The sequence below is a fragment of the Mixophyes fleayi genome, chromosome 5 (genome assembly GCF_038048845.1).
Source record: "Mixophyes fleayi isolate aMixFle1 chromosome 5, aMixFle1.hap1, whole genome shotgun sequence".
Lineage (NCBI taxonomy): Eukaryota > Metazoa > Chordata > Amphibia > Anura > Limnodynastidae > Mixophyes > Mixophyes fleayi.
Window position 1 is genome coordinate 82336824 of NC_134406.1, and position 23815 is coordinate 82360638.

Consider the following 23815-nt stretch of genomic DNA (forward strand, 5'->3'; position numbering starts at 1 on the left):
TTGGTTCTGTCTGCTTCAGGCATACCGGCCTTTACCATGATGACCGGGGCGTCACTTCCGCCTTCTTCGTCCTGGTTGCCTGGGCAACAACTGGGACTCTTGGTTCTTCCTGCCGTCGCGCCCGGCCAGCTGTCTATCAGCCGGGCGCGCATGCAGGTCTGTATTAGTTCAGCCTCCTGGGCTGATTGGGGGAGATTGTATTAGCCACCTGGGCTGAATATTACAGCTGGGCACCCTAGACTTTGTTGGATTGCCTCTAACCCTGACCTTTGCCTGTTCTCCAAATACATTGCTTTCTGACGGCCTTGACCCTTGCTTGGCCTTCACTCCGCTGCCTGCTGTTGCCCCTCTGACCTCGGCCCGTTTCTTGACTCCGCTACCTTCTACCATCAGGCTCTCGCCTGCGCTACAGTAATATTAGAAACTTGTACTACTCTGAGTTAAGACCTGGGGGCATCTGAGTACCTGTGAACGCGTACAGCTCTAAGAAAGGTGGCTGCTATAGGTGAAGACCTCTCCTGTATGTTCTACGACTTTATGATATTTTCGGTCAGCTCTGACTTTATAACCACCATAAATATTTTAGAAGCCTGTGATGGATCCTAGTCTGGCTCAAGTCCTAGCAGAGCAAATCCAGACCGTTTTGCAGGTAGTTCAGGACCTTTCGCTCAGATTGTCTGCCCAACAGGAAGTCGCAGAGACCTCACAAGCAACTCTGGCACCGAATTGAACCTTTCAGATCGGTTTTCTGAGTATAGGACTCAGTTCTGGAATTTCAAAGAAATCTGTAAACTATACTTCCGTCTCAGACCTCCCTTCCTCGGGCTTGGAGCAGCAGAGAGTTGTCATAATCAACTCCCTTCTCCAGGGTGATCCGCAATCCTGGGCATTCAGTCTTGCCCCAGCTAGTTCAGTTCTGCAGTTTCCTGGATGCCTTTTTTAATGCTCTCTGTCTCCTTTATGACGACCCGCACCGGGTGGCTTCGGCTGAGTCACACCTAAGGGCGCTTAGACAAGGGCGGCGTATCGCCGAAGAGTATTGTGCCGAATTCAGGCATTGGTCTGTCGGTTGCCAATGGAATGATCCCGCACTGCGGAGTCAATTCCGTCTGGGCCTCTCAGAGCAGATAAAGGACTCCTTGGTCCAGTATCCTTCCTCTCCTACCCTGGAGACACTTATGCAGCTGGTTATTAAAATCGACCGCAGAGAAAGACTCCTCCTCATTGCTATGCTCTTACCCGGCCTTCTACCCAGTACCCCAGGACTCATCTGAACCCATGCAACTGGGAGCCTATCGCCTTTCTCCAGAAGAAAGATCTAGTTGACATTCCTTGGGGCTCTGTCTGAACTGTGGGAATAAGGGTCACCTTCTACGTACCTGCCCCAACAAGGCGGGATCTGGCCTAGGTGTAAAGTAAGAGGTATACCTAGGCCTCCATATAGACTCTTCTAAAGATACAGCTCTAATCTCTGCTCGAATTGCCTATGGAAACAAGTCCGTATCAGTTTCTACTTTTCTGGATAGTGGTGCTGCAGGTAATTTCCTTGATGTGGAATGTGCTAAAGCACTTGTCATTCCCTCAGTGAAACTGGAATCTGGACTTACGGTCTGAGAATTGGATGGTAGACCTTTCACTGGAGGCAGAATCTCCTCCAGAGCTCCACCATTGCAACTTACGGTGGGAGCCCTCCATTCCGAAGTTCTTTCTTCCTAATTCCATGTTCTTCTGTGCCTTTGATCCTAGGGCATCCTTGGCTCCAACGCCACAACCCTCATATTGACTGGAGTAGGGTGGAGATCTTACGATGGAGCATGGCCTGTTAATCAACCTGCTTGTCCCTACCTTCGGGGTTGTCCAGCCTTGTTCCGGAATACTTCCTTCACCCTACCCGGTTTTCCAGGATGTGTTCTCTAAGAAGGAAGCAGATTCTATCCCTCCTCATTGAGACTATGATTGTTCTATTGAGCTCATTCCTGGTTCTAAGCTCCCCAAGGGGAAATTATATGCCCTATCCATTCCTGAGACCAAGGTTATGGAGAAATATGTGGAGGAGAAGCTACAAAAAGGATTCATCAGACCATCTAATTCACCAGTAGGAGCTGGTTTCTTTTTCGTATCTAAAAAGGACGGAAGTCTTCGACCATGTATTGATTACCGGGGCCTGAACGGAATTACAGTAAAGAACACCTACCCATTACCTCTCTCTCTGTTCATTTAGATCAACTTAAGCAGGCCACAATTTTCTCCAAGATTGATTTGAGAGGGGCATACAACTTGGTTCGGATCAGAGAGGGGGATAAGTGGAAGACGGCTTTCAACACCCAGTCGGGCTATTACGAATACCTGGTCATGCCTTTCAGCCTATATAATGCCCCCATCGTGTTTCAAGATTTTGTTAAAGATGTTTTGCGAGACTTTCTGGGAAAATTCGTTATGGTCTACCTCGATGACATCTTGATCTACTCCAAATCACTGGAACCTCACCGACTGCACGTCAGGGAGGTACTCCTCAAACTACATCAGCATAATCTAATCGCTAAATGTGAGTTTGAGGTTACCCAGGTCAAGTTCCTAGTGTCAGGATCTGCCTGCATGCCCTTTGCAATGCATGCTGCTTTGCCTGGCAACTCCTGCCTTTTGGACCTTATTATTTGTTATATATATATTTTGTGGCAGTACTCTCTATTCACCAGAGGTGCTGCTATTGTGCCTTCTTGTTGTACTAGGGGTTAACCTCATTAATTATCCCTTGCACCTGGGTGTGTCCCTACTTATACCTGTCACTCCCAGCATACATTGCTGGTTATTGTTGTCACTTGCTGTTGTTGCTTTTCCATGCTTCTGTGCTTCTGGTTTACCTGCTGCCTGGGATCTCTTAATATCATCTGCTTACCTGCATCAGCCGTGTACCTGGTATTACTTTCTGCATTTTCCTGCTATGCTCATTACTACGCCATCTGGTTTGTACTTCCCAGTAATAAACTTTCTTCATAGAGGCGTGACACCTAGGATATGTCATCTCCCCAAGTGACTTTTCTATGGATCCCAGTAAGGTCCAGGCAGTTCTTGATTGGATACGCCTACTAATCTAAAAGCCATTCAGAGATTTTTAGGATTCACTAACTACTACAAGCGATTCATCCGTTCATTCTCAGTTTTAGCGGCTCCCATTGCAGCCCTTACCCGCAAAGGAGCCAATACTGCTAATTGGTCTCCAGCTGCTTTGGCTTCCTTCAGGGCTCTCAAGAATGCCTTTATCTCCACTCCAGTCCTCGGACATCAAAATCCAGAACTTTCATTCATAATCGAAGTAGAGGCCTCTAATATTGGGGCTGGTGCAATCCTCTTGCAATAAGATCCCTACGATCACAGACTGCACCCCTGTGCATTTTTCTCCCAAAAATTCTCCTCTGCAGAAATCCACTATGATGTCGGTAATCGGGAGGTTCTGACAGACAAGTGGGCATTTGAAGAATGGCGGCACTGGCTTGAGGGAGCAAACCATGTAATTGCGGTTTACACTGACCACAAGAATTTACAGTATATCCAATCTGCCAAAACCTTAAATTCCAGACAAGCCCAGTGGGTCCTCTTCTTCATCCGTTTCAAATTTATTATTACGTTTTGACCAGGGTCCAAAAACACCAAAGCAGATGCCTTGTCTCGCAGCTTCATCGCCTCGCATCTTCCTCTTGCTGAACCTACCTCTATTATCCCTGTGTCCGACATTATCCTTGGCTTGACTCAGGATCTAGGCACGATTCTTCAAGACCTTCAACGTTTGGCACCTCCCGCGACCCCTGTGGGCAAGTTGTTTGTACCAGATCATCTGAGGAAGACGGTCCTCACTTAATGTCATGATAATAAAACCTCGGGTCACCCTGGAGTATCAAAGACTATTGAACTACTGTCTTGTTCAGTTTGGTGGCCTAATTTGTCTACTAATACCAGGGAATTTGTCCTGTCCTGTGAATCTTATGCCAGGAATAAGTCTTCTCGTAGTCTTCCTGTAGGCCCCCTCATGGCTCTGTCTGTTCTAGTAAAACCTTGGACACATATATCCATGGACTTCATTGTGGATTTGCCTCGCTCATCCAGCTTAAACACCATCTGGGTGATCGTTGACTAGTTTAGTAAGATGGCCCACTTCATTCCGCTTACTGGACTTCCATGTGCCAGAACATTGGCTTCCTTGTTTTTCCAGCATGTTTTCAGGCTCCATGGACTCCCCATCAACATCGTTTCAGATTGCGAATCTCAATTTGTTGCCGCCTTCTAGAAAGCTTTTTGTACCCGGCTGGGAATCAAACTCTGTCTTCAGGATATCACCCGCAGTCCAACGGACAAACTGAAAGGGTCAACCAATCCCTTGAGCAATTTCATCACTTGTATGTGACCAAATGTCATAACGACTGGGCCACTCTGCTTCCATGGGCAGAATTTGCCTACAACAACTCATGCCACTCTTCCACCCTCGTGTCTCCATTCTTCTGTAACCTTGGGTTCCATCCTTGGTCCAACTCTTTGTCTGCTCTGGAGCCCTCTAATATACAGAGGTCTCATCACTCCACTGCTCATCTCTTCCGGAAGAGGTTCATATTGCTCTCAAATAGTCCTCATTCAAGTCTAAACATTATGCTGATCTGCATCGCGGACCATGTCCTTTTATAGTTGGTGACAAAGTCTGGCTGACTACATGCAACATCAGACTCAAGCAGCCCTGCAAGAAGTTAGGTCCCATATTCATTGGACCCTTTGTGATTACTAGACAGATTAACCCTGTGGCTTTCAGGCTGAATCTTCCTCCTTCGCTCAAGTTCACTTTCTGGTCCACTGATAGGGCTATGGCCCAGAGGAACGTTCTTTGGTGCTACAAAGACAACTACATGCTGACAAACTTATTAAAGACTTCTTTAGGAAACTCCCTAGGAAACCTGGATGTTAGGGTACCTCGACCCCTCCTCAAGGGGAAGGTACTTTCACAAGCCGCGGCTCGACTGCTTGCCACGGCAGCTCGCTTCTTTCTGCTTCGGGCGTCCCGGCCGTCACCTTGATGACCGGGACGTCACTTCCACCTTCTTCTTCCCGGTAGCCTGGTTCTCCCTGCCGTCGCGCCCGGCCAGCTGTCTAACAGCTGAGCACGCACGCACGCAGGTCTGTAGGAGTTCAGCCTCCTGGGCTGATTGGGGAAGATGGTATTAGCCACCTGGGCTGAGTATTGCAGCTGGGCACTCTGCATTTTCATTGGACCACGTCACTATTTAAGGCAATGAGGGCCTAGCCTCACTGCCGGTTATAGCTTTCAGTCTTTGGTTGCTGACCTGCTCCTTTCCTCTGCTCTTGTGCTATTCTGGCTTGATTCTTTGTGTATGACCCCTGGTTTGCTTACTGGACTTTGTTGGATTGCCTGTGACGCTGATCTCTGCCTGTTCTCCAGATACGTTGCTTTCTGCAGGCCCTGACCCTTGCCTGGACTTCACTCCGCGGCCTGCTGTTGCCCCTCTGACCTTGGCCCGTTTCTGGACTCCGCTACCTTCTACCATCAGGCCCTCGCCTGCACTGCAGTAATATTATAAACTTGTACTATTCGGAGTTAAGACCTGGGGGCATCTGAGTACCTGTACAGCTCTATGGGAAAGGCGGCTGCTATAGGTGAAGACCTCCTGCCTGTTCTACGAGTTTATGATATTCTCTTTCAGCCGTAACAGGCTGAAGACAATCATCATCATCATCATCGCTGAAGACAAGCAGTCATCCTCAGGCTGGCACTTGAAGATAATCAAGTAGGAGAGAAAAGGCTTGTGACAGGTGCAGGTGCGACAGCCCTCACAACTTTCTGAATCTGGCTAGGCTATACAGTAGATTAGAGTGTGGTATGTCACCACATGATGAGAATTCTTGTAATAGGGTAGTTTGATATACGTTTGGCACCACCAGCTGTTGTCGTGTCGGTTAACAAGAAGGTGTGACTCAGTGATATTCATTAGCCAAGTAGACCCATGGAGTCCTTTCAGCTTTAAAGAACACCAGCTGTAAGCATCACTCACATGGGGCATATGTATTTATATTGAAAATGTAAACCTTCAATACAGGCTTCTTCATATCTCTAACTATATATATATATATATATATATATATATATATATATATATATATATATATATATATATACTATCAGCTATACAGAGACCATATTAAATTATCTCCCCTGGAGATTAATATTTCATATCCATATGTGGTATGAAACTGTGTCTGAGAAGATATCCTGGTTAATGAATGTGAAGTTATGTTTTTCTAACACTGTTGGGATATTGTAGTTGTAAAAAAATTCCTGAAGAAATGTGCATTACACTACCACAGTTGTAAACCTGCATTAGAATTCATACTGATTTGGCTGATATCTCAGAAGCTGGGGCTAAAGTAGATAGTGGGGTATCTTTAAGAACCCAATCTTTTGGGGATCAAACTAATTGAGAGTTGTCCACTTCTGCCATTCCATCGACATACAGGTTATACACTCACTATAAGTGTTCTTTTTTCTGTAATTTTTCATCCTTGTTTTTTCCTGTTATTGCATATATTTCAAATGTCATTTAATTAGTTTGTCCTTGTTACTTTAACAAATCCATAAGTTTTTTTTTAAAAGAGAAGTATTGCTTGGTTTTCTTAACCCTTTGTTAAAATATGAAATCTTAACCTCTTTGACTAACTAAGAGCAAAATATGTGCCAGTGTGTACACTTGTATAGGGTCCTATTGCCCTAATACAATAGGTGATGGCAGCGATTAGGTTGTGTATGGATGGGAGAGTACTGTTTTGGAGTATGATTCAGCTAGATCTGTGCAACAAGTGAGTGTAAGATTGAATGCTGAGATTCAGTTTAACCCCTTGCAGTATTATGCAAGTCCCGGACAGGGTGAGTCGTTTGTGACAAAGACCTTTGGCATTTGCTCCAGAAGTTAAATCATTTTTTTGTTGTCCTCTACGCAGCTTACAATGTAGATACTATATAATAACCTCAAACATCATCTTTATAGTAAATATATTGTTAACATGCTGAAGTAATCATGTTTTAGGGGATTTTTTTCAGTTTGGTTTTTTTTTTTAAATCCAACCATATAAGAATGTTTTATCTTTAATACACAGAAAACACTTGCAATATAGACTTTTTATTTTATCCATTTTTTTAAGCTTGCTATCCAATTAATGTTATAACACTAATGTTAAAAGTACACTTGTGCCTTTATAGGAAACAAATACTATTAGGATTGGACTATTAAAAAAAAAAGAGAACACAGCAGGACAGCAATTTCCTGTAACAATATATTTGGAAAGCAGAGAATGAAAATCCAATCAGCAGAGAGATACAGTGGAGTAGTTTTGAAGAGGCAGCTAAGAGCGAGTGAGGTGAAATGACATTGAAAGTCATTACAGATAGAAAATGCAGCAGAGGTAACACCTGCCACAGAGCAAAGAAAGGCTTCTGGTACGAACATATTACAAGAGCAGACACAACCACAATACAACATTGTTACCGGGATTTCATTAAGTGGATTCAATTAAAACAGTTCTTTTATTATGCTCTGCAATTTGTTCATCATGTAGAGCTCACTCACAGTAAATGGTAACAGTAAAATCTGTGTACTATATACTAGTACAACACATGTAAATGGGTCTTAAAATAGAACCCATTGTTTTGTTTTAAATCAAGTATATTTTTATTCAATCGGCTTTGGTTGAATATATGGAGGAATCTTTACATCAAGAAGAAAAAAGTTGAAATATCCATGCTAGGTCATACCAGATTTTCACATTTATCATTTTACATTACAATATTGACATCATCATTGAACATAGAATGCTCCGATTCCGAACAGCAGAAGCAGTTATTATAAACTGTCAGATAGCTGATGTATGTATAGATATGTATGCTCTAAAATTTTTAAACCAGGTAACAACAGGATGGTTAGATGGATACAAAACCATGGCCTAGCATTTCAGTTCCACTGCTCATGTGTGAGTCGGCTAGCCAGGTCAACCATGCAAATATCCCCCAGAACTGGTGAGGTGATAAGTAAAGCCTTAATACTTCAGGGGATATATTTACTAATTAGCGTGTTTCTTTTGTCTGGTGGGTTTTTCCACTACATTTTACATTTACTATTGATCATTTAGCTACTGCAAAATGCATGGACACCAAGTAGTTTAGAGTATGCCCACATTGGTTGTAACTGTGTAAAATCACTTTTACAGAATTGTTGGTCCAGCTGTAAATGTGCATTGTTAAAACACATCTTTTTAATAGAAGAGCAAAAGAACTGTCCAATAGGTTAAAAGAAAGGGGATACCAGGTGTGATCAAAAAAACATTGAGAGAAACTAGAGAAGTAAACCACAATGACCTTCTATATCTAAATAGAATACAGAAGAAAAAAGAATGTTTTAAGATGTATAGGAAATTTTGTAATGAATTAGCGGCATATTACAAAAATATTGGGACATGCTACTAACGGATATGGATTTAGAGGCGGCTTGGGAACCTCAAGTCGCTTAAAGTTGGCTACGTTTCACAAATTTAAGAGATATGTTGGTTCCTAGTCATTTTAATTTAGGTAAAGAGACTAAAAATAAAATAAAACACTCCCACCAATATGGAAAATATAAGGCCTGTAAATATATGTGAAAGACTCTCTTCTGATATTTATCCTTTACAGTCAATCGCGAGATGCAAATTTATATAAATTGAGACACAGAAGGAATTATTTACGGTTTAAGGTGCACTTGCAACAAACAGTACATAGGGCTGACTATGAGGTCACTAAAAAGGGGGGATCTTAGAACATGTATGTCACATCCAAAATATAGAGAACAATTTAAAGAAAATTAAGCTGTTAACTTCTGTTGCTAGACAATTCAAAAATGAACATGGGACAAATCCAAATGATACAAGCACTTTTGGCTTGGAAAAAATCTCTCTGGGAATTAGGTGGAGACCTCATGGCAGAATTTCTTAGAAAAGAGAGAAGATGGATTTTTGCAATTGATACCTTAACTCCTAAAGGCATGAATGGGTATATTAACTACACATCCTTCTTGTAATATAACTCAACTATTTTATCCCTCTTGTATGTAAACATCAAAGACTAAAGTGATATCTAAATTTGTATTTCCTAAAAGAGTCATTTGATCTATTGATTGTTCATCCCTTAAATTGATTAATGTAAGCAGGCAGTGGATGAAGATGTCTGGATCATAAATCATCTGATCCAAGGATATTGAACCAATCCTAGATGCACATAAAACAATGTATATGCTAACATCAGTAAATTAACTTACATGAAGTTGTGGGTGATCCTGGTGGAAGGGGAATGGACTCTTGATATCTGGAGAGGGAGTTTGTGGCTTGTCCCGGATGTCTTCTGAAATATTAATAAAATAAGAATTGAAAATCATAACTAAAACAATTCGGGTAAAATAGAGATAGAAATAGCACACGTTTAATAACATGGAATAAGATTAATAAATAATTTAAAGAGTGGTATACAATGACAAATGATCTATAAATTAACAGTAATAACTCAGCTTTGAAGAACATATATGTATAATTATCATGATATAAAAGAAATAATAGTTATACTGAAGGGTTGTTTCTAATAAGCAGAAATGAATAAAATTAAGGTTATACAGAACTATATCATAGAGAGTATGAACATAGAGCAACACATATTAAATACACATATAAAATATTATCATTTATTACACAATTAGGTGTTCTACACTTTTAAACCCCAATAAGTTCTCAATAAAATACTGAATTAATAAACTATATACCTGTGTATCATATATATATATATATATATATATATATATATATATATATATATATATTTGTTTTGTTTGTAGTTATTCATGTTTGCAGATTACTTAATTTTCATCCCGTGTCTTTTTTTCATGAATTGCTGACCTAATGGTACAGGTTAAATAAAGATATAAAATCTAATGATAAGTCTATATGATAATAAAGAAAATGAAAATACACATAAAAAAATAACTGATAACATAATTACCTTGAGCCTCTTCCTTTCTTCTTTTTCGTTAAATTCTTTTCCCGTCTTTTCCATCAATTTTTTCTGTTGTATGAATCAAATAACTGAGGGTGTTATACTAACAATAGCTAACCACAGCAATAAGAACTAAAGCTGGGTACACACTACAGGGTTTTTGTCCAATAATCGTCTCAACCAGCCGACATACGACCGCTCGTTCGAAAATCGGGTCAGTGTGTGTAGTGACACGATGGTCGAAAGTCTGCCCAAATGGACGATTATCGCCTCATATGGTTGGTCGTTCAGTTCAATATTTTCGTTCCAATCTCCTTTCCGTTGTGTAGTGTGTATAAATTTCCGACCGATCCACAACAATCCTCCGATACTTACTCGACCTGGGGGGCGTGTGTATGTAAATTTGTGATGCCTGTACCAGTCCCACGTGGTGCGGTATCCGCACATCACAGACTTGTGTTTGTATAGATGTGTATTGCACCTGTCTGGTTGCAGACCATTACACTTGTATAAAGCACGTGTGTTATTATCATTTGCATCTATGTTGGGAACCTATTCATATTTACCCTTTACGAACTTATACCTTTATAAACTTATAAAGTCATGTTAACCTTTATTAACTAATATTATATACCCAGAATAAACCACACAGTGTGTACGAAATTACAATCATTGCTCACAACAACATGGCTGTAAAAAGTTGCTAACGGGACAGCCGCTCTTCCCTTTATCGTCTAAAACAAGGCTAGTGTGTATGCAGTCCATGGACCGAGTGATCGGAACATCAATCGGATGTAAAATCGATCGGCATAAAAAGTTGGTGGAAAATTCTGTAGTGTGTAAGCAGCTTAAGATACATAAGAATCATATACACCAATCAGTTAAGATAAACAAAAGAAACGTACAAAAGAATGAACATAATTGGCTAGGCAGTCATTTAGGCATGATCTATGGGCCAGGATTGGTTATTAGAAAACATAAAAGACAGCTAATGAATACCTTGAAAAAGTTTCTAGCGAGACCTACGTCTGGTGGACATGTCGCTACAGATGTGAAGATAGCATCTGATGTCTCTGATAAATAAATTAATCACTCTGCTTTACTAAGGGGCATGTTTTCAGTAATGAAAGAGTAGCAACATACAGTATATTGGGGCACAAGTATGGCCAGATATTATTAGCAGCACATAAAAAGGAAGGCAGCTGTTGCTAATAGTGTCTCGCAGTTTTAAGCACAGGGCGATTAGATTAGCTACCATTATCAATATGTTGCTAAATGATAAAATAGGATACTTGTATTACATGCTGATAGCGTAAGGCGCCTATATACAGTATACAATTGGTGAACTATTAGGCTAGAGTAAAAGAAAAAGGACTAGATTTAATAGCTGCATGTATGTCTCCATTAATTAAGCAATAAGATACAACAGATTAGGAGACAACTTTGTTTAGTTATCGACTAACAGCGCATAAGAAGGGAGGCAACTGATGCTCACAGCGTCCTGTAGTTTCAAACGCAGGACGTTTTAGTTCAACTATTGTAAAAACTATTTTTTAACAACAAAACAGTACATCTGTACTAGTTGTAAATAGCGGAAAGAGCACTAAATTGATGTATGTAAAAATCTGTAAAGAAATAAAGAATAAGCTAGGCGCAGTGGGTCCCAAAGGTGTCTCTCCCTGGCCGCGGCGCTGTCACAGGGGTGCCGCGACCAGGGAGAGAAGAAAAGGACAAAAAAATCTGGCGACGTCCGGAACCCAGCATCCTCTCTCCTTGCGTCTCACTGAATGTCGGGCGTGACATCATCACATCCGACATTTAGTGAGAAGAGGATGCTGGGTAACCGCCAGATTGGTAAGTTATTTTTGTTTGTTTTTTCTCTTCCTGGTCCCCGGGATGCGGAGGGGGCAGAGTGAGGATGCACAGAGGGGGCAGAGTGTGTGGATGCACAGAGGGGGCAGAGTGTGTGGAGATGAATGAGGGCACAGTGTTAGTTGTAAATCATTCTTTGACAGAAATAGAATTGAAAAAAAATATATAAAAATAATCTTTTCCCTTGGATTTATGTGCATTATTTTTGGATACAACTAAGTAAGTATTTCTGTCCTGACCTAAATATTTATTACGTTTTTTTGATCCAACTACTTATAAAAACGGGACTGCTCAGTAATTATTTTGGAGGGGTGCTTTGAAAAAATTATGGAGACTCTAAGGGTGCCGCGAACTGCAAAAGTTTGGGAACCACTGAGCTAGGGCATATAAACTTCCCACATATATAATGGATAGTGAACTAAAATAAAGTAGTTGAACTTGATATAATCCTGAAAAAGCTAATAATCGCTGATAGTGTGTTAGGTTATTTACTTTCTATTCTGATCTACTAGCATATTATGACATCTATAGTAGACAGCGCTGGATGATTGTAAGACTAATTTCAAGTGATACCCTGTAGTAACTAAGAAAATTAAAAAAGACATATAGTAACATATTTTGAAACTTGGGTGAGATAATCCAAGTAGTAGAAAGGAAATTAGATTGTCCCAAATTGTTGTTGCAGCTTTTTTTGTGGAATTTGTAATAATTTCATAAAAAGGCACACTTCTGATTATAAAGAATCTATAGTAGAGTGTTTTGACTTTATAAAAACCCCTCTGCCTCAGTCTTTACTAATGGATTGACTTCCAGCCCCTTCTCATTAGCCCATAGAACTATGCAGGGCTGCACCCTTTCTCCTTTGCTCTTTGCCCTAGTTTTTGAGCCCCCTGGCCAGCAGGATCTGTACCAACCCTGACATCACTGCTACATCTCACAGACAATGTTTTGCTATCGCTAAGCCCTTTGTTTGGATTTCCCAATTTGTTCAAGGAACTATCTGACTTGGTGCAGTTTCAGGATACAATGTCAAAAACAGCAAATCTGAGGCTTTACCTATGCACTTTGCTACAGAAACAGTAAGGATCATTCTAAATGTTGAATAAACAGTAAATAATATCTTGATTGGAAAATAAACAATACGAAATGCAGTGATAGTGTCTTATTGTATAAACAAACAGTCTCTAATTAACACAGCTCACAACTCTGTGGAATCGCATGAAGGATCATATGCAGGGTTGTCAATGTAACTTCTTCTGAGATGTGCCGGACTTTGAAAAACTGTTCATATATTGTTTCTTGTATATCTTGGATCGTGCATCAAAACATCCATATGTAATATAGAGAAATGTGTATAATTAACTAAGCATGTATGTGTAGTACATATAGTGGCTGCTTACACTGAAGTTGATGAAGCCGCAACACAGGATTAGCATTTTAGGTTTAGTGGTCTATTAATGACATCCCCAGTACTGCAATTTCTATTACTTATCTATTGCAAAGCTACAATGTGTGAAAGTTATGCAGGAGATAAAGTGCAGTGAAAACATATTACTCCAGTATTTTGCTCTAATAGGCAGTATAAATGGAGCCAATTTATGGAAGTGGACTGTAAGTTGAAGCAAGGAGCTTCCAAGGTTGTAACCTTGGGAATACCCCCAGTGCCATGAGCAATGCACAACACAAGTTAGAGCTTAGGGAGCTAAATGTATGGCTAAAGTATTGGTGCAAGAAGTACTGGGCTGACTTTTCATTGGAGTATATATGCAAAGCATGGATTGCACCTAAATGGAAGAGGTTCTGCATTACTTGGTCAGACAGGGATTGGTAGTGGGCGCACTGAGAGAAGATGAAGAAGGATATGGGCAACTCAAGGAATATCCTTCTGTTACAGTTAAATACAGAAAATGATGTCTTAAATTACAAATTACTGAAAGAAAGTAACAATGTTGGCACAATTTTTCTCATCTCTACTCTTTATTTAGAAAGTGATCTAAAAGTGAGTAGAAAAGGTAATGTTTTGGTGGCACTTGTGACGGTGCTAAAACACTATGGGTAGAGCATCAAATATTACGAAGTATATGCCCCCTTGTATAAATGTATTTCATAAAGAATTGATTAGGAAATTGTACAGGGGATTGGCAGTGAATGCAGTACTCTTTTTTTTTTTTTTTTTTTTTTTGTTTGTATTAAATCATATATTTTTATTGAGATTTTAATAAAAATGACATTACAAGGCAAAAAACAAAACATGATATAGTTCCAAAATATTCCACAATATTATAGAGAACATAGTAACAGCTCCAGATATGCTATTGAGCATCAAGATACAGACGGCATTTAAGTGACAATATAAATTGACAAGTTGTTGGATTGCATCCTGCTTCACAAACTCTTTCTTTGTAGGGGAGAAAGCAATAATAATTACAGACTGCAAGATAATTAAATGACTGAAGTCAGCTAGTGATGTCAGAAGTACCTATGGGGGGTGAGCAGAAACAATCCTGAGAACTGAACTGACAAACGGAGTGAAGAATATTCAAAATGGGTCGAAGTCCGCAGCCAGGGATCGCACCGCATACCTCGACTTCGCCCATCGCGACCATACTTTATAATATTTTGGTATAGGGCCTTGGGACTGATAAGTGAAGCGCTCGTGTCCCACAGCTACATTAACCAGGTCTACCCAGGCGCCAAAGTCAGGCCCATCCCGTGCTATCAACACTCTAGCAATTGCAACCTTAGCTAAGGCAAAAAGATTAAGAATTTATCTGGTCGTGGACCTACCCAACAGCAGTTCAACTCCTAAACCAAATACACAGGTCTTGGGGTACAGCAGAGGAATAACAACATCTGTATACAATCCACCACCTGTGACCAAAAGTCTCCTTCCACAGGACAGCCCCAGAGTAGGTGCCAGAAATTGGTGGAGGTAACTCAACATTTTGGACAGTTAGAGTCAGATCGATCACCCATCTGGAGCAGCATGTGGGGAGAGTAGTAGACTCTATGTAAAATATACAACTGGACCTGTCTATTCCTGGTACAGAAGGTGGCCTCGTGGGCATCGTCAATCACATAGTTCCAGTCCTCGTCAGTCAAAGGATCCAGGTCCAGTTCCCAACCCTGTAGTAGTCGAGCCAAGTCATCTGGATTTTGCAAGGAGAGTACATTAGCATATAATATTAAGATGGTTTTTGTGGAACTCACTCGATTAAGGAGAACGCGAAGAGGGTCCGGACTAAAAGGGACATGGATGCTGCCAAATTGTATAGCCCATAGTCAGCCCATTCTTTCTGCGCATGTAGCCAAGGCAGCCAGTCGGTGGGGAGCCGTGTTAACAAATATGCCTGCTCAGAATCCAGACAGACCTGATCTAGCCTTGATTTCTCTGCCCTGGAGGACCTTTTTTGCCCCTCAACTCGATTAAACAACGTACCACGGAGGAACGCTTTGATGGTGTCCCAGAGAACCTGCAGACTGACTGTGTTGGTATTATGTGAGAAGAACCCCTCCAAGTCCGCCACCAGATTGCCGCCCCGTTCCCATAAGTGTGAGCCAAAATGGGTTAAATTTACAGAATATAATTTCAGCGTCTGGGACAAGGGCCATAACCAGCAGCAATGGAGATTGATTCAATATTCCCTTTGAAAGGTACTCAATCTCTCTGATCAGTTGGATCAATCTACTGGATATCAGGGCCAAATCTATATGAGAAAAGACATGGTGAGATGAGGAATAACAATCGAATAATCTTTGTGAGGGATTTCGAGATCTCCAAATATATATTAGACCCATAACAGCAACCAATTTAGCGAACAGGAAAGGACCCCAACTCACCGGCGGAGATGTCTCCTGCCACCTGTTAAGACCCTCGTGCATGACAGTATTAAAGCCTCCCAGGCAAATTACCATGACATGCGGTTAGAGTGTAATGAATTTTCACCCCAGAATTAGATGCAATGATTAGAGGAGGGGAAGGGTTGTGAATGGGTAGGGGGTATGACTAAGTAAAGGGGGAGCGGTATTGGAAGTAAGACATCCATGGGTCCCAGACCTTGTTAAAAGATTTGGCAGTGTTTCGTATAATGCTAGTCATGTATTCTATCTGATGAGTTTGCCAAATCCTATTAGTAACTGCGGTAAGTGAAGGGGGAGCGACCTGTTTCCATTCAATGGCAACTTGACATGTGACCGCTGAAATAATGTGGCGAGCAAGTTTATTTAGGTGCCTAGTGGCCATGGAGATGCCTAGTGGCCATGGGGATGCCTAGTGGCCTTGGGGAACCCGAGGGTTAGAAGGAAAAATTTAGGCTCGACGGGTAAGGGAATTTGGATCACCGTTTCTATCAAACATTTAATTTCATGCCAGAAGAGGATCAAGTTCGGACAGTCCCACCATATGTGTAAAAATGAGCCTGCGCCAGAGGACGTCAACATCTGTCGGAGGAATCAGGCAGTATCTTTTGAAGATATGTAGGTACATAGTACCACCGGAAGAGGAGTTTGTGTACATTTTCTTTTATTCTGACACAAATTGAGCTAGAGGCAGCATTGTCCTGAATTTCTGACCATTCCTCCGCATCAAGTGGAGAGCCCAACTGATGAGAGTCTCGAGGTGGAGTAGAGGGAAAGGTTAATTCAGTAGATATTAGATATAAGACCTGACGTAGGCACAATGTTTTGATTGTTGTCAGAGGTCAAGAGGGTCTGGGTAACTCTGGAGGCTGAGAGTCTGGGGATGCTTTCTCCTGCCTCCCTTCTGTGGATTCCAAGGGCGCGTCGCCCCAAAAAAGCTCTCACTCATCCCATAATCTCCCTCTCTCTAGCCATATGGGACTCGTCCATCAGGCTCTGCTGTCTCTCCCCACATCCATCACCAATATTGCGCCTTTTTAATAACCCGGATTTCCCTCCAGGCTTACACCATCCCTCGTTCCTTCCATGGCACTCCCGAGGGAAACGTTCCCTAAATGACATAACTCGCAGTGTATCATTTCCCCAATTCACAGATATTCAAGCGACTTTTGGCTTGCCCACATGGACATTTATTAATACTTACAAATTCGTAATTTACACTTCATCGCCAAATCTAGCCTTAATTTTTTTTATCAGTACCGATACCCCCCTCGAGTGCGATGAGTGCACCCGATGATATGCCCATGCCACCCGGGATTTTTTTTTAGGGCCATGACATCACCCCCACCCCCCCCCCCCCCCACCAGATGGGTCTCTATCAGACATGCCACATCTGTATCGTTCTGTGTGAGGACAAGGGATCTTTTGATACGATTGTTAAGTCTCCGTACATTCCATGAGATCCAAAATCCCCCATTCCCCATCCTAGGTGGCCCCATCATCTATCTTCAGACACTTGTCAAACATTACCTGATACCTGCCATAGTTGGCTATACACTGTAGTTGAGAATACTGAGAAACTATGTATTTCAAAGAGTCGTATTGTGAATACTCAGAATATAAAAATATACAGCATTGTATGAACACATGGCATTTTGCGACCAGTCTTTTTCATATCCATAGTATAGATCATAATGTAATGCATTAACTAAGCATAGAAAGGGAACTACGTCAAACATCTTATCCACTGTTCCAAACCATCAACCCTCCACCACCACCGTGCATACCTAGACAAAATCATTTGTATACTTAGTCCCCTAAACGTCCTGTACCTAAGCTAACAAAACTCAAACAAAACCAGACTATAAACTACGAGGAAGCTACCAAGTCCTGGCTTGCGACAAATGACCCTCCCGTAGTATAAAACCCCCTGCACACTGCTTAATTAAAGAGGAAAAAATAAAATACAATGTAACATCCCCTCTACTCAGATTAAAGAAGCAGATAAACAAACAATGGATTGGCCAATTCTTCTAAACCAAGAAGGGTACTCATCTCGCCTGGGGCTCGCCATGGCCTGCCGTCCAACCAGTCCACGGCCTCTTTGGTGGTAGAGAGGAAGCTTAGGGTAATTGTAAGTCCCGGAGCTGCCGTTGGATTCGGTTAAATTGGGCTCTTCTTTTTTGAACCTTAATAGCAAAGTCCAGATAAACTGATATTACATGTTTTTCGTATTTGAGGGGTCCGTGCGTACTGGCAAGTTGAAGTACGGTGTCTGTAATTGAGCACCTTAGCTATAAATGTGCGAGTTGGGGTCCCCAGCTGAGTAGGCTGGGGTGGAAGGTGATGAGCCCGCTCTACTGCAAACTGTGGCGTGAAAGCCCCCTGCCGAACTCACGGACAAGCCAAGCTTCCAGGAATGTTTCAGGGGCGGATCCCTCCCTGCTCTCAGAAAGGCCCATAAAGCGGATATTGTTCCTGTGGAGCCGGCGTTCTATTTCAGACATTTTCTGTTTACACATGTTGACTTGAATGGCTAAGTCCGTAATTTCTCCCCTCATGGGTGCTGTAACATTTTCTAGTGAGGATTTACGATGCTCTGCCTCTCCAACTTCTTCCCTCATTTTTTGTGTATCTTGTCGAATAAGGGACAGATCAGATTGCACCTCACCAATATGGTCTGTAACCCACTTTTCAGAAGAAGTTATAGCAAGAAGGATGTGCTGGATGGAATTTGGGTCCTCTGCGGGTGTAGAAGGAAAATCAATTGTGGGTCAAGCCGGATTCATAGAGCCAGATGCCTCTGTGGATTGAGTTGCAGAAGGTGCTTGAGCATATTTCTCTAGTTTTGCAGCTTTAGTTGCAACATTTGCCTTGACCATGTTTAAAAGACAAAATGGAGACGATAGTGATTCAGGGGCAGCAACCCTGTAAACATACACTGAGCCAGGAACCGATCAGGTCCAACATATGTGCAGTTAAGTATAGTACAGGGCAACTCGTTATTGCAGGGCTTGACCTCTCAGGGGTTTATGAAGCATGTAATGAAAACAGTGAGAGTGAGTCAGAGCATTAATTGCAATACACCATCAGATGGCGGCGGTACTCTTCAGCAGCTGTATATGTTAAGCAGCAGCAGCTTGATCACCCCTCTGTGCTGTGTCTCTCTATTTGCAAAAAGAAGTTGTCCCTCTTTCTTGCCCCCTACCTGCAAGCAGGTCTTGATGGCTAACAGGATTGGGTTGGGCCACGGTCAAGAAGGCACCGAGTGTATATGTTCTTCAGCACGTTATTATGCCAATACAGAATAAGCACACCACAGGCTTAAGAGTTCTTATGTCAGTTCTTATTTCTAGTGGAGGGGGGAGGGGAGGGAGGACTCTAGCAGCACTAAGGTCCCAATCTCACACATCCACATGAAGTCAGTTACCAACCCAGCTGTTGTTTAGTGCCAGGGAGGGCAGGAGGATCAGTTGGAAATCAGACAGTCCGCTCCCAGCTCAAGTGTGCAGCGCTGTAAAGGGTGATATATTCCACACAGTTACAAACTACAATGTGCACATAAAGCAGAGCCCTGGTTATTGCTTGGGAGTGGAGGTTTGGGGGGTCTGTCTGCGATATGTTGAGAGTCGGGACCATAGGGGATAACAGCACACTCACCCAGCTGAAGTGCTCGGTCCACTCCCGCCGTACTCCAAGATGGCCGTTGTTTCCCATCTGTCCTTCCGAAGAAGTGAGCCTAAGGCGCCAGAAATCACCCGATCCGGTACTCCTCGATATCAGGTGGGGAAATCCTCCATGGGCAGCTGGACCATCTAACAGGAGAGGGGCTGCAGGTACAGGCCCATACAGGAGTTCCTCCACCGCCGACCTCACACACAACCTGCTACAGACTGGAGAATCAGAATCGAACATCGGACCACTTCAGGGGGATACAGGAAATCCAACTGGCGAATGGGAGCCAATTCAGAGCAGGTGAGTGCAGAGGAAAAGGATATTTTAACAGGATATACGAGGGAGAGTAAACGCCAAGTGTCCTACTCCATGCCCAGTCAAGCCACGCCCCTCAATGTAGTACATTTAGATTGTTGTAAAACATTTAACACAGAGCCTCACTGCATAGTGCATACTGATGAATAAGTTAAATACTTGGTCTAGAAAATACAATATGTAGCTGATTGGCTAAAAGATCATGTCCAGAGAAGTTATCAATGGTTCATACTCTAACTGGAGTAAGGTTGTATTAGATGGAGTTAATTGTACACTTGTCTGCTGTAGAAGACACACAATAATTTAATGCAATAGAGTAAATATAAGATGTATTTTTATTACAAATTGTCAAGAAACCATCTCTTGACCTTGCCTCTCTCTTCTGCTACCGCCTCATATCTCTCATTCCTTTCAAAACTTCTTGAAAGGCTAGTCTATGATCGTTTAGAATACTTTCTCACTGTTCATTCCCTCTTTGATTCCTTCTAATGATCTACTCTTGGCTAAATTGAAGGGCCACTTCTCCCTTCTTTTGCTCCTTGCACAGTTGACCATCCAATCCTCCTTGACACCCTTCATTCCCTTGACAGCACCGTCTTTTCCTGGTTTCCACCTTCCTTTCTTAATATTCTTTCAGTGTCTCTTCCTATGACACCTGTTCCCTTTCTGTCCCTCTAGCTGTTGGGGTTCTCCATGGCTCTGTTCTTGGCCCATTAATTTTCTGTATTTTCAGCTCCTGTCTTGGTCAACTCATCTGCTCCTTTTGCCTCCATTATCATCTCTATGCCGATGACACCCTAATCTATTCTTCTTCCCCTGATCTTTTACACTCTTCTTTTCCTGTGTTTCCAACTGTCTCTATGCTATCTCCACCTCAATGGCTGGATACTATCTCAAGCTCAACATATTCAAAACGGAGTTCATCATCTTTCCACCACCTCCTGTAATCTCCCTAAAGGTTGATGGTGTCGCCCTCTCCCCCGATCTCCAAGTACGCTGTCTGGGGGTCTTCATTGACTCCGCCCTCAGTTTTACTCCACATATCCATTCCCTCGTCCATTCCTGTCGCTTTCATCTTCACATCTTTACCGAGATGCGCCCTTTCCATTCCCAGGATGTCATCATCCATGCTCTTGTCATCTCCCGTCTTGATTTTTGCAATCTTCTCTCTGGCGTGCCTGACAAATGTCTGTTCCCCCCTGAAATATATGTGGGATATTTCAAACACTCCCTCTAAACTCACTTTTTCACACTTGCCTACCTGGCCCTCATCCAAGATCATTCCCTCCTCACGCTCCACCTGCCCATTCCAATCCATCTCTGTTGTCTGCATTTACTACCCTAATTCTCTTAATGATAACTCTCACAAGTTTGGCACTCTCTACCTTCTTTCTTCTCATCATCTTTGTAATGTTTCCTTTGTTCCAGTGTTCTTATGCAGTTGTTTTCTCTATAGTCTCTTGTATTGATTTTTACTGATTCTATTGTTGCTATTGTCCCTTACTTGTCTATTTTTTTTTCGGTTTCATTTTTGTTGGTCATGCAGCGCTACAGATTCAGTGGCGCCATATTAATAAAGATGATGATGATGCTCTTCAAAGTGCTTTATGTTTTTTGTCTGTGCAGTTGAAAAAACTGCAATGTTTTTGCAATTTTCCATATTGACTGACCTTAATTTTTGAAAGTATTGATAGACTTGTTGTTTATCTTTACTAAACTGAGCTATTCTTGCCATATTATGGACTACAACCAGAAAAGGAGGCCTCCTACCAAATAGGGCTATTTAAGACCCATCCTTCCTTGTAACGTAATTGATTGGCATAAGGCATTAATGAGCAAAACAATTCAACAAATTAACTTTCAAGCGTAGTAAATGTGTGCCTTTTAGTTTTAATATGATGATTTAATCATTGTGGGTCAACATTCTCCACCTTTAGATTTCACTGAAGGTCTAAATGAAAACTACTTGTTGCAGAGTGCATTTGAAGAAGAATGTATTATTTTTTCATTAAAACTCTCGGTTAAGAAGAAATTTATACATAGGCATGAACTTTATTATTTTTATTTGTCTAAGAAACTAGTTTCAAGCATTTAAGCATAAGCAAAATGTATTTAAGATCATGAGATACATATTTTAATGAAGTGTATGAAATTTTATGACTGTGTGTATGTGTATATATATATATATATATATATATATATATATATATATATATATATATATATATATATAATATGCTTTTGCTGTCAGTGTTTTATTAGTTGTGCATACAGAAAATGAAAAATTGAAAAGTATACTCTTGTAAAAAATATACACTTTAGGTTTAAATGTGGAAAAGTTTTCTTCAACCTGAAGAGAGCACTTAATTGATTATCCTGGTTTAGCACTTTAGTCATCATAGTAATCATAATCAGACCGACATGCTTCCCATTGCCTCTAATACTATATAAAGTCATTTTATACTACAAAGCAAAACAAGAGGCATTGCCATAAAAGCAAAAGATAAAAATAGTAAAAATTAATTTAAATGTCTCTAGAGCAATAAATTAGTTTTGGTTGTCACAGGACACTTTATAAACAATATGTCATCTTCTGTGTAAATGCCAGACAAAAAAATCTGATTATGGACATTTTGCATTTTTTCATATTTATTACAGAAGAAAATAAATTGTTTTTGGTCATCAGGGAATGCTGTATAATGTATGCTTTTACATTTTTATTATTCTAACTGACTATGCTCTGCCTTAAAACATTGTTGCTACTTTATTGTTTTATTATGCTGTATATTTATTATTATCTTTTATGCAGTTTAAGGTCTAAATCTGACTTGCACTTTGCAGTCCTTTTTGTCTGCAGAGAGGTTTTAGACATTACCAGCAATCTAATCTATTCCGCATTGGAAAGTGAACTATGCTTAAGATGTAATGGTCTTTTTCCATTTAGTAGAGGAGTACATTGTCCATTTTAAGACATCATAAAATGCAATGATCAAACAGAGTAACGCTAGTTTAGGAATGAGGATTCGCGCTGTCGTATGTCAGTGTTACACCAATTTTTTGTTTCAACTTACATTTAAATGCCATATGCCATGTAAATTTATGCAGCATGTGGTTCTGTTGTGAAACTATTTGCTCTTTGGCTGACAGACATGCTGGATTTCTATATATACAAGGCCATTATTATGACTGAATCGGGTGTCAGCGCCCATCATCATTACAAAACAAATGTCACTCTGATGTTTCATTATGACCTTTGATGATGTCTTAAAATTGACACTAAATATAGACATATATAGAATGCATGTTCGCTTTATATTGCATGGTGCTTACTTAAGCAAATAGGAAACTAGAATGTGTTTTTAGCTGTGTATTCTGTATGGCTAAGCAAACAAATTTAGCAGCTCTACAACAAAATCATGCTGCAATGTGTAGGTGGTGTTTAGCCCTTAAATTTGCATAGTTCATTGAAAGTGCAGTTTGATTTAACGTTTTTTGTTTTCATTTTTTATTTTGTTTGTTAATGCTGACGTTATGTTTTTTTCATGCAGGACTGGTCCATCATGTGTCAAACTTGATTGTTGAAACAGCAGCTTTGTATCTTGAAGTTGATGACAAAAGTCGACTGAAGACTGCTAATGCCCAACTTCTCTTGCTACTTGATATTTTGCATTGCATGCTGAAATATACATCTGGTGTGGTACGACTGGTGATTCAGGTATGTGGAACAGAAAATTCCAGTTACAAGTCGGAAGATCTTACAGCACTGGGGTCATGAGTTCAATTTCTGACCATGGCCTTATCTGTGTGGAGTTTGTATGTTCTCCCCTTGTTCATCCGGGTGGGGTTCAGCCGGGTGGTCCGGTTTCCTCCCACACTTCAAAAACATACTAGTAGATTAATTGGCTACTATCAAATTGACCCTAGTCTGTCTCTCTCTGTCTTTGTGTGTGTGTGTGTGTGATAGGGAATTTAGACTGTAAGCTACTATGGGGCAGGGACTGATGTGAGTGAGTTCTCTGTACAGCGCTGCGG

General features: G+C 41.2%; 1 protein-coding gene across 5 annotated transcripts in view; it reads left to right on the forward strand.

Moving 5' to 3' along the window:
* The window catches only part of ULK4 (unc-51 like kinase 4), a 572842-nt gene that overhangs the window by 378338 nt on the left and 170689 nt on the right, over window positions 1–23815 (forward strand). For all 5 annotated transcript variants that reach the window (XM_075212480.1, XM_075212479.1, XM_075212478.1 and 2 more), the window contains one exon: window positions 23332–23498. In XM_075212480.1, coding sequence (XP_075068581.1) covers window positions 23332–23498 — 167 coding nt within the window. The remainder of the gene's footprint in view (window positions 1–23331; window positions 23499–23815) is intronic.